Genomic DNA, 12384 nt, shown 5'->3' with positions numbered 1-12384 from the left:
GAAGGAGAAGGAAAAGGTGCTATCAGTTATTCTGTCATAGCCCTACATACTAATTTTTAAAACATTTCAACTATTCATCACTATATGTATTGTTTTAAAAAAATCAAAGTGGCAAAGCAGCGTTAGACATTTGAACCTATTTGTTCAATTATTTGTACACAGTATTTTGACTATCAAAATCATGGCCTAGTGATTTTGTTTTGTAATCACGGAAAAGTCAATAATAATGATGTGTGGGCAAATTCATTATCACATCATTATGACTATGTTAAGTACTTCATTATAGTTTTTACTTAACTGAACTGCCAGGCATATGTATGTGTGTGCCAAGGCACACCTATACATAAGCAATAGCTACCTGAAATAAATCAAAATGCTTCTAGTTTTTTACAATCCTTTTACTACCCAAAACAATTAATTCCTCAAGCAAGTAATTCAGGAAAGGGTTCAGAAAAAAGGAACTTCGGTTTTAGGTAAACAGTGTAAAATGCAGGGGTATAGGCAGAATAATTAATTCATCGTCATTATCATCATCATTATCCCCATATCAAATTTTGATCCATAAAACAAGAGTCTAAAAATTAGTTTATATTTGTTTAGACAGACCTTACACACAACCAACTTTATTTCAGACATATATACAATTTAAGAAAAATACCCTATGAAGATAATATGGAGAAAACATTAAAAAACCCAATTCAAAGAATTAAAATATTGTTATAGCAAAGAAAAAAAGGTTGAAAGCACACAGAAATGAAAACTATCTAGCTCAATCTTTTGACTTTTATTTAGTTGGGCTTTAGAGCTTGTGGGATAGAGAATACTTCAAATATAGTAATTCCCTTTATCTGCTGTTTCACTTTCCATGATTTGTTACCAGTAGTCAACCATGATCCAGAAGCAGATGATCCTCCTTCTAAAATACTGTCAAAAGGCCAACAGTACCCTAACACTGTATCACAATGCCTATACATCATTCACCTTGCTTCATCTCATCACACAGCCATTTTATAATCTCACACCATCACAGGAAAACAAAGGGTGAGTATAATACAATATTTTGAGAGACAGAGGGAGAGAGTATGCACATTCACATAGCTTTTATTACAGTTTATTGTTATCACTGTCCTATTTTTAGTTTTCGTTAATCTCTTAATGTGCCTAATTTATAAATTAAGCTTTATAGATATGTATGTACAGGAAAAAACACTGTATATACAGGGTTTTGTACCATCTACAGTTTCAGGCATCCACTGCAAAACTTGGAAAACAAGCCCGGGGAGGTGGGGGGGAACTATTATAAAAAATTTTTCTGTAAGACACTCAAACACAAAAACTAAAAACAAAAGGATAAAAGGGGCAAGAATGAGGGGACTTTTAACATGAAAGGAAAAGTTTATATTTTTGTGATTAAAGAAAGGGCAAAAACACTACTTCTCCACAAAAGTGACCAATTTTAGGTATTTTACTTGACACATATATACTCTAATAAAACTTCCTCTGTAGTGTTTCAACAGAAACATTTCTTTTTTCCAACAGGAACATTTAAAACATTTACCATAAATTATAAAAGGCTATTCTGGTAAAGCAGACTAAATATTAGTTTTAATATTCTGACCCATAAAATGGCAAATAATTAAATTAAACACTGTTAAGAGAGTAACACTTACCTGTAACCACCATGCTGCTCATATTAGAGTTTGGACTACTGAGAACACTGCCTGAGAGTAGTTCGTCAGATCCTCTCTAGAAAAAACAGAAACACATTAACATAAGTTATCTTTAAACTTAAAAATATTAATCCATCACTTATCTGTTTTTCCAAGTATTCGCTGAAAAACAAATGTCAGGTGTTACATACACTATTGGCAGTATTTTAAAATATTTTAAAATTGTAACCACTAAAATAGAAAATTAACTTTCTTGTCAATCTCTCTTTTCCACAAAGCCAACAGGGCTTCCTTTCTTCCTTTCACCTAAGTATTGGCTCACTACCAATAATAAAAATGTTTCCAAGCTTTCTTTTTTTTCTTTTAATTTTTAAGAGCAGCTTTAGGTTTGCAAGAAAATTGAGAAGGCAGCCAACAGAGACTTCTATTTACTCCCTTCCCCCATACATACATAGCCTCCCTCATGATCAACAACTCCCACCACAGTGGTACAGTTTTTACCAAGGATCAACCTGCATGGACACATCATAATCACTGAAAGTCTGCAGTTTACCAGAGGGTATTGATGTTGTACATTCAGCAGGTTTGAACAAATGTGTTAGGATGTATTTCTATCATTATAATATCATATAGAGGATTTTCACTGACCTAAGAAATTCTCTGTGCTCTGCTTTATTCATCCTTCCCCAACCCCATCCCTGGTGATCACTTAAGTTTTTACGGTCTCTAGAGTTCTGCCTTTTCCAGGACGTTGTATAGTTAGAATCATACAGTATGTAGACTTCTCAGAATGGCTTCTTTCATTTAGTAACATGGATTTAAGGTTCCCCCTTATCTTTTCTTGGCTTGATAGGTCATTTTCTTTTACTTCTGAAAATTATCCCAGTGTCTAGACATACCACAAAGACTTTTGGATGCTCCCAAGTTTTGACTATAAGGCTGCTATAAATATCTGTGTGCAGGGTTTTGTGTGTACATTAAGTTTTCAACTCCTCTGGGTAAATACCAAGATGCACAATTGCTGCATTGTATGGTAAGCGTACATTTAGTTTTATAAAACTGCCAAACTGTTTTTCAAAGTGATTATACCATTTTGCATTCCCACCAACAACATACGAAAATTCCTGTTGCTTCACATCCTCGTCAGCATTAAAGACTGTCAGTGCTCCACATTTTGGCAATTCTGATAGGTGTGTATCTTGTTTCAGTTCACATTTCCTCAATGACATATTTTGTGGAATATCTTTTCATATGCTTCTTTGCCATCTGTACGTCGTCTTTGGTGAAGTGACTATTACGGTCTTCGGTCCATTTTCTAATTGTTTTCCCACTGTTAAGTTCTAAGAGTTCTTGATCTGTTTTGTCCTTTATCAGATGTATCTTTTGCAAATGCCTTCTCCAGTCTGGGGCTTAGCTTCTAATTCTCTTGATACTGTCTTTTAAAGAGAAGTTTTTAATTTTAATGTGGTCCAGCATATCAATTATATTTTCATGGACTGTGTCGTTGGTGTTATATCTAAAAAGGCATCATGATACCCAAGATCATATAGGTTTTCTCCTATATTATCTTCTAAGAATTTTACAGTTTTGCATTTTACATTTAGGTTTATGAGTTAATTTTTCAGAAGAGTGTTAACTGCGTCTGGATTCATTCTTTTGCAAGTAGATGTCCAATTATTCCAGCAGCATTTGTTAAAAACGCCATATTTGCTCCACTGTCTTGCCTTTGCTCTGTCATCAAAGATAAGCTGACTATGTTTACAGGGGGCTCTATACTAGGATCTCTATTCTGCTCCACTGACCTATTTGTCTATTCTTTCACCAAAACCACACTGTCTCAATTACGGTAGCTTCACAGTAAGTGCTGAAATTGGGCAGGATCAGTCCTCCGATTCTGTTCTTCTTCAATATTGTGTTGACTATTCTGGGGTCTTCTGCCTCTCCACAGAAACTTTAGAATCCGTTTGTTGATATCCATAAAATAACTTGCTGTAATTGGGACTAGGATTGCACTAAATCTGTACGTCAAGCTGGAAAGAACCAGTATCGTGACAATACTGAGTCTTACTATCCACAAACATGGAATATCTCTCCATTTATTTTGGTTTTTGGTTCATTAATCAGAGTTTTGCAGTTTTCCTCACATAGATCTTCTATATATTTTGTCAGATTTATACCTAGGTATTTCACTTTCTGCGGTTCTGTCAGTGATACTGTGTTTTTAATCTCAAATTGCACTTGTTCACCACTGATATATAGGAAAGCAGCCGATGTTTGTATATGAACCTTGAATCCTGCAACAGTGCAATTATTGCTTCTTAGTTCTAGATTTTTTTCAGTTCTTTCAGATTTTCTACATATACCATGTCATCTGTGAACAACGATTTTATCTCTTCTTTCTTGATCTGTGTACCTTTTCTCTTTTCTTGCCCTACCACATTAGCAAAAGCTTCCAATAGGATGTTGAAAGGAAGTGATGAGATGGAATGTCCTTTCCTTGTACCTAATCTTAGAAAGTGTTGAGTTTCTCACCATTAAGTACGATGTTACCTGTAGGTTTTTTATTTTTTGTAGATATTTTTCATCAAGTTGAGGAAGTTCTCATCTATTTCTAGCCTTTGTCATAAGTGGATGTTAGATTTGTCAAATGTGATTTTTCTTTTTTCAGTCTACTGATGTAATAGATTAACCTAGTTTTCATTGTTTTTACAAGTATGCAATATTGCATTAAGAAAAGGGGCTCTGTAGTTTAGTTTCCACCTACCAGCTATGTAACTAGTAAATAACTATCTTAGGTTTTAACTTCCTCATTTGTAATATGGAGAAAGTATTTACATTAAAATCCTTGGGATTAAATGCTGTAACACACAAACAGTGGTTACCAGTGTGCCTAGCCCACCGCAGCAGTGTTCACTATAATATTCTGAAGTGTCAACCAAGCACAGGGTCCATATATAACTGTTGACTAATCAATGAATGCTGATTATTATTAACAGTTGCCCAAGTTCTCAGAAAACACAGACTCCCATACTTTTCAAAAGTATACTTGACCTGTTTTCATGTATATATATATTATTAGTTTACTTTTTAGATGTTTGCAGGAGTCATAATCCTTCCATACCAGTGGGGGTTCATAAGTAACTCTGGAGATAAGGGGTGAGGAATCTTAGGTCTTCTGAAGTATAAAAGCCTGTAATTCTGATGTGTGGTGTGCAGAACACTCTCCTTCCTACAACATATGTTCATTAATGAATTAATTTTTTTTTTAACATTCTATTTGTGGTCTTGTTTCTCCCTCAAATGATTTCACACATGCTGCTAAAATACAGTAGGTTTAACAGCCTTCATAACAGAGTCAGAATATAAAATTATTTGCAATTCTTGATATTTTTACCAAAATTACTGAAAATATGTTTATAAACATTATTTTTTAAAAAAGTTATGGGGTGCCTGGGTGGCTCAGTCGGTTGAGCGTCCGACTTGGGCCCAGGTCATGATCTCACGGGCTGTGAGTTCAGGCTCCGCGTTGGGCTCCATGCTGACAGCTCAGAGCCTGGAGCCTGCTTCAGATTCTGTGTCTCCCTCTCTCTCTGCCCCTCCCCCGCTCATGCTTGCTCACACTCTGTCAAAAATAAACATTAAAAAAAAATTTTTTTTTAAAGTTATGTTGGCCTTTCCACTGAATATAAAGCTTACCACTACTATGCCCAAAATAAGTGATTCTATAGTACCAATAACATTAATGTTTCCACATTAACTTATAGGACAATTTTATTTGCTATATCTTGACACTGATGCTTAACTTGGAAAAGATATAAAATCAAATGACTCAACAGAATCGTGATTGATGGTTGTTCTACAATACTGGCTATGGAAACAAACTAAATTAGAACTTAAATTCGGAATAACAATCTCTACTAAAAATGCATATTTTTATAATTAATTCATCTAAGATGGATGTCAATTGATTTTAGATTCCGTTAAAAAAAGAAATGAAGTGTTAAGATACGCATTGACGTGCTTTTTAAAATCTGACCACAGAAACTTTTTCCTGTATAATGACCATTTCATGAGAAATTAGTATCCCACAAAAACAATCAGAAAAATGCTAACATGGAAAGATACAACTTATACGTCAAAGAAAACATAAGCGTAAACACATAGGATAAGTATAAAAGCACATTTAAATGACATTTTACAATCATTCCAGTATTTGAAATTTTTTAAATTTTATTATTAGATATTATGTTCATCATAATAGTACAATCCAAGTACCATTCGTCACTCCCAGGTGGAAGAGCTGCTGAAACTACCAGGAAGGCAAGCAATAACTGGAGGCTGAGGCTGACAAGAGTCCTGGGCTCTGCCAGGTTTCAGGACTAAGAACTGCCCAAAGACTTTCTTTTCTGGAGAAGAAGGAACCACGACAGAAAGTCATGGGGCAAGGATGCCAACATCAAATTCCTGAGAAAAACTAGATTTTCAGAAAGGAAGGAACTCACTCACATGACTATTCCTGGTGTCCTTGACAAACCTCAGGTTGAGAATGATCAAAGGAAAAAAATGAAACAAGACAGCACAATTATACATCACCAAACCATGCAGACAAGAACAAAAGCTTAGTAAATAAGGAAGCCACAAGATGAAGCTGGCCTAGTGAATAACCTTTATGGTACAAACTGATACCATTTTAAGCCAGCAGGACTTTGGCTTATGAGAAATAAACTTGCCTATTTCTGCCACTATGTTCTGCATTTTATTACAGTAACTTAGCCTTCACCCTAACACATATTTACCCGTAATGTGAAGAAATGGCACTGCCATTTTTATTTAACTGGTTATCTCTATAAGGTCACAAAAATTGAAATTGGATCCCTATCTAATACAATACACAAAAAATAGTAATTTTCTGATGGGTTAGACAAATGTCAGAGGCATTAATTTAAAAATTTTGTAACGTATGAAGATACCTTTATGACCCTCAGGTCATGTAAGGACTTTTTAAGTTATAACACAAGAAAATGAACCGTGTGAGAAAATACTCCTACAGAGTAGCCACAAAATTTCTCTAAAAGAAACTGTATCCCAACAACAGATGAAAACATAAAAACTATTACTAGAGATGGCTTTAAAGATTTCCAACAATCAACAGCAAAGATATCAATAAGAACAAGGCAAAGATTCAAATGGTGGAAAAAGAACACATAAATAATTTTAATTATGATGGCAATGGGAACTCATGGCCATATTAAAACTCTATACACTAAAATTAACAGTTTTTATTCATCAAAACACAGTATTAAGTGAAAAGGAAATCTACAAACTAGGAAATGATATGAGTAACATAAATAACAGGAATCAATAGCAATACATAAAAAACTATAAAGTTGGTTAAATTCAAATTTTTATTAGGCAAAGACATAAATAGATATTTCATAAAATTTCCCAAAAGAAACACTAATGACCATAAATATGTCGGGGGAAAATAAAGATGTAACGCCTCATTAATAATTAGGGAAATATAAAGAAAGACCAAAGAAATTATTACATACCAAGATGGCAAAAACCAAGGAATTTAACACTTGACCAAGTGCTGATGAGAATCTGAAACAGTAAGAACTCTTGTATACTACTGTTAACATTAACTGGAGCAAAACACCGACAAATAATCTGTACTACCTTATGAAGTTTAACACACTGTACATCCTAGCAATACTTGTCCTTAGATATGTACCCTCAAAAACTTTTGCACACATGAACCAAGTAGTACAAATATGTTCAGAGCAGCATTATTCTTAAAGTCAAAAACAGTAAATGACCCAGAGGAATTCCAACAAGAAAAGAGATAGATCAGGGTATTTTAACAGATGAATACTACATTGCAAAGAGTATTACATAACTATATACAAAAGCATGGCTAATAATTAAAAACACTGTCAAGGTAAAACACAAGTGAGAGAAACAGAAAACAGGCATACCATTTTCACAAAACTAAAAATATAAAACAATACATTTTTGTCATTTACATGACAAAATATGAAAAAGATAAAATAATTCTGGGCAGTCACTACTCATAGCAGGGTAACACATAAGCATATACAACAGCACTGAAAACATTCCATATTAATTAATTCCAAATATTTAGAAACTTCAAGTCCAAAATGATAGAAAACATAAAGTTCTCCACAGTCCAAAATTTGTCCTTAAATTCAATACAATTCCTTTCCAAAAATGTATATATATCTACATTTTTAATATTCATACAAAACAATCACACCATACCTGCTGCTTAACACCATTCTCCTTTCATTTAATAAAACATCTTAGAGATTTTTTAAAAAAAAGATCAACACTACTAATCTAGTTCATTTTATCAACAGCTTCGTAGCATTCTAGTATATTAGTATACTACGGTTTTTTAAATTCTCCAACTGATGTTTCAGTTATGTGCAATTCATCCTTGTATTTAAATACCTGTGAAAGTCTCAAAAGCAGATCATAATCTATGTAATGAGTAACTCAATAAATTCCATAAAGAAGAAATTGTGCAAACCATATTTGCTCAAACAGAATATTTTGAGGGGAAAAAAACTGAACAAAATTCAATTGTTTTACCTTTTTTTTTTCTTTTAATAGAGAGAGATACAGTGGGTAAGGGGCAGAAAGAGGCTCGATCTCCCGACCCTGAGATCATGACCTGAGCTGAAATCAAAGAGTCAAACACTTAACCAGCTGAGCTACCCAGGCAGCGCTCTGAAAATTCAATGTTTTAATCAGATGAAATTTTGAAATAATTCCTATATAACTTGGATCAAAATGAGAATATAAACTTCAAATGCAGACTATTATAAAATTTTAGAAAGACTAGTTACCCCATTTAAAAAACTGGGCAAAAGATTAATATGAAAAGCTGTTTAACCCTGATCATAGAACAAAACAAATTCAAATTAATACTACATTTAGGTGCCACCTCATCTATCAGACTGGCAAAACCCCAATCACTGAACAATATACTCTATTCAACAAGCTATCGGGAATGGAGGCACTCATATATTTTCTATACAGCAGTACAAAAAAAAAAAAAAAAAAAAAAAAGACAAAAATTTCCCTGTACAGCCATGGAGTGATCTCCAGGATAAACTTATCATTAAAAAGGAAGTTGTAGCTGTTATAACCTGTATACACTGTCACTCTCTCTAGGGTGATGGGAAGGAGAATGTAGGAAGCAATTCACATTTGTTTACATTACACAAAAGAAGGATAAGCCAAAAATTGATGAAAATGACACCTATAATGGGATAGACAAAGCAAAGGAGAGTGGACAGGAAGTATTAACCAGACTTCTATAAATGTAGTTTATTTTACTTTTGATTTGGGAAAATTTAGCCAAAAATGTTAGGGGGGAAAAAATCCCTAAAAATCAAAACCAAATGAAAACATGAAACCTATCAGCTTGGTAGTAGAACCACACACAGAATTCTTTCAATAAACTTTGATATTCTGTTTTTATACTATAAGGACAAAAATAACTGCAAAGAAACATTAAACTGTATTCAGTAATTATAATGTCAGTGTAATACTGATGTTCCTTTTTAACTAACTAGTGTATATATATGTACATATGTTACAATTTTAATATTAGCAAGCAAAATTATTCAATTTATACAAGAGGTAGAAATATAAAATCAGAAAAGTAAAAACTGTAAAGTTATATTGGAAATAACAAATGAGCTCACAATATTATGTCTCCAAATTATTTGCTAGCTCTGTTCACTAAAAGGGCTTTGAATGACCACCTAACAGCAATTAGCACCTTTGCACCCACATTACTGTGGTCTCTTAAGGACCACTACTCACCCAAAGAAACCAGGATTTTTTTTAAAGAAATGGCTAAGATCTAGAACAAGAAATGATACTTCAAGCAAGTAAGTATCATAGCTACTGGTGTTATAAGCTCTCAACAGCTCAAAATGAAAAATTAAAGACTTCTTAAAGAATGATCATTGCAATAAGACTGGGAAATAAATGTAGAAGCCTGTTTTCTTATAAAAAGGGAATTCCAGTATGACAAAATACTGACGTAAAAAGTTAACAGAAAAATCTAAAATAGGCGGGGGCAGGGGGAGGAGTGGATCACCATTTTTGCAATACCCAACGAAACTGCAATTATTAACTAATAAAATCAAGAAGGTATGAAAGGATAATGGGAGCACTCTATACTGGATACATCATGCTAACCAAACCTGAACCTCCTGATAAATGTTAACGTCACAAAAAGATAATGAGATATGTTCCTCCTGGTGTGATACAACAGGAAAAACACACAGTGCATCTACAAAATATTCCTGCTAAAAATTAAACCTGAATCTGATCAAGCCTCACCTCAGGAAACAGGACATGAGGAACATGTAAAACAATGACATGGAAGTATAATCACCAAAATCAACAAAGTGGAAAACCGTACAGAATAGATGACCCGGTTTCTCTAATAAGCAATAAAAGAAAAAGCAATAAAGGGAATGGAAGGTAAACTGATTCATAGTTATCTTTATAGAGACTTAAAAGACGTTAACCAAATCAGGATACTGACTTTCCTTGGAATCTGATTTGAAAGAGAAAAAAACACATTTTTTTTTTAATGTTTATTTATTCAGAGAGACAGCACAAGCAGGAAAGGGGCAGAGAGAGCGAGGGAGACACAGAATCTGAAGCAGGTTCTAGGTTCTGAGCTGTCTGCGCAGAGCCTGACACGGAGCTCAAACCCACAAACTGTGCGATCATGACCTGAGCCAAAGTCAGACACTTAACTGACTGAGCCACCCAGGCGCCAAGACATTTCTGAGGCAAATGGAAAATTCTTACTGCTAGAAATTAGATATTAAGAAATTATTTTAAATTTTATTAAGGTATAATAATGGTATCAATATCATCCTTAGGAGATTATTATGTTAGAGACACACAATAAAGTATTGAGTGAGGACATGAAATGATCTCTGAGATTTACTTTAATATTATCCAACAGGAAGGATTTGTGTATTATTGTACCATTACCATTCACACTCCTTTTTATGTATCTTGAAAGTTTAATAATGAAGTTTTAAAAAAATTTAAAAAGGGAAAAAAAATTGACACAAATAAATGGAAAGACATTCTGTGCTCCTGGTTTGGAAAAAAATCAGTATCATTAAAATGTTCATACTACCCAAAGCAATCTACAAAATTCAATGCAATCCCTATCAAAATTCCAACAGCATTTTTCACAGAAATAGAACACACAATCCTACTATTTGTACGGAACCACAAAGGACCCTGAAGAGTTAAAGCAATCTTGATAAAGAAGAACAAAGCTGAAGGCATCACACTCCCTAATTTCAAACTAGTAATCAAAACACGATGGTACTGGCATAAAAACTAGATACATAGATCAATAGAAAAGAAATGCAACCATACATACATATACATACACACACACACACACACACACACACACATATATGGTCAATTAATTTATGACAAAGGAGGCAAAAATATACAATGGGGAAACAGTCTCTTCAATAAATGGTGCTGGGAAAACTGAACAGCCACATATAAAAAGAATGAAACTAGACTACTATCTCAAACTATACACAAAAACTAACTCAAAATGAATTAAATACTTGAATATAAAATCTGAAAGCATAAAACTCAAAGAAAACATAGGTGCTAAGCTCCTTAACAAGGGTCTAGGCAATGATATTTTGGATTTGACACCAAAGGCAACCTGAGGACCTACAGAATGGGAGAAAATATTTAAGTCATATACAGTTGTCCCCTCTTACCTATAATTTCAGTTACTCATGGCCAACCATAGCCTGGAAGTAGATGATCCTTCTTCTGAGGTATTGTCAGAAGGTCAAGAGCATCCTAATCCTACATCACAATGCACCTATGTCATTCACCTCACTTCATCTCCTTGCATAGCCATTATTTCATCACAAGGGTGAGTACAGTACAATAAGACAGTCTGAGAAAAAAAATTTTTTAATGTTTATTTAGTTTAGAGACAGAGAGAGCACACACGCAGAGAAGGGGCAAAGAGAGGAGACACAGAACCTGAAGCAGGTTCCAGGCTCTGAGCTGTCAACACAGAGCCTGACATAGGGCTTGAAATCATGAACCGTGAGATCATGACCTGAGCCAAAATCGTATGCTCAACAGACTGAGCGCCCCCTGAATCCATTTTTAAACAAGAAAGTCAATGAGTTCAGGATCTCAAGTGGACTAAAAGACAATAAAATAAATCTCATGTGAGGCAGAAAAATAAGGATAAAAGCACAGATTAATCAATTACAGAAACAAAAAAAAAAAAAATAAGAAAAGCTGATTCTTTTTACAGACCAGTAAAATAAGGTCTCTGACAAGAGAAATAAACAGAATACAAATTATCAAAATTAGCAATAAAAAGGAATTTAAAAATGCTATAGAATTCGGAGATATCTGAAGCCCAGTAAAATATAATTGTCTAAGAAAGCAGTAAATAAACTAGTAACTTTGGAAGAAATTGAACCATTTATCAAAGACGTATCCCTCTTTCCTCACCCTTTATATATAAGCTGCATAAAATCTTTGTAATATATAGAGGAAATGATGGGAAGTATATACAGTGCTGATTAACTTCGGTAAAATCACTGGTGATTTAATTTACTTTCCTTTTTGGCTAATGCATTAAGCATAA

The 12384-nt window shown here is 33.8% G+C and overlaps 1 protein-coding gene across 5 annotated transcripts in view; it reads right to left on the bottom strand.

Moving 5' to 3' along the window:
• Window positions 1-12384, bottom strand: part of PTBP2 (polypyrimidine tract binding protein 2) — an 81487-nt gene that overhangs the window by 52066 nt on the left and 17037 nt on the right. For 4 of the 5 annotated variants that reach the window (XM_042952966.1, XM_042952967.1, XM_042952968.1 and 1 more), the window contains exon 3: window positions 1671-1746. In XM_042952966.1, coding sequence (XP_042808900.1) covers window positions 1671-1746 — 76 coding nt within the window. Of the gene's footprint in view, window positions 1-1670; window positions 1747-11488; window positions 11685-12384 lie in introns of those variants that run through there. The other variant, XM_042952972.1, reaches the window with a different exon arrangement.

Source organism: Panthera leo, chromosome C1, assembly GCF_018350215.1.
Source record: "Panthera leo isolate Ple1 chromosome C1, P.leo_Ple1_pat1.1, whole genome shotgun sequence".
Lineage (NCBI taxonomy): Eukaryota > Metazoa > Chordata > Mammalia > Carnivora > Felidae > Panthera > Panthera leo.
The sequence above is the reverse complement of the archived record's forward strand: the minus strand, read 5'-3'. Positions and strand labels throughout refer to the sequence as shown.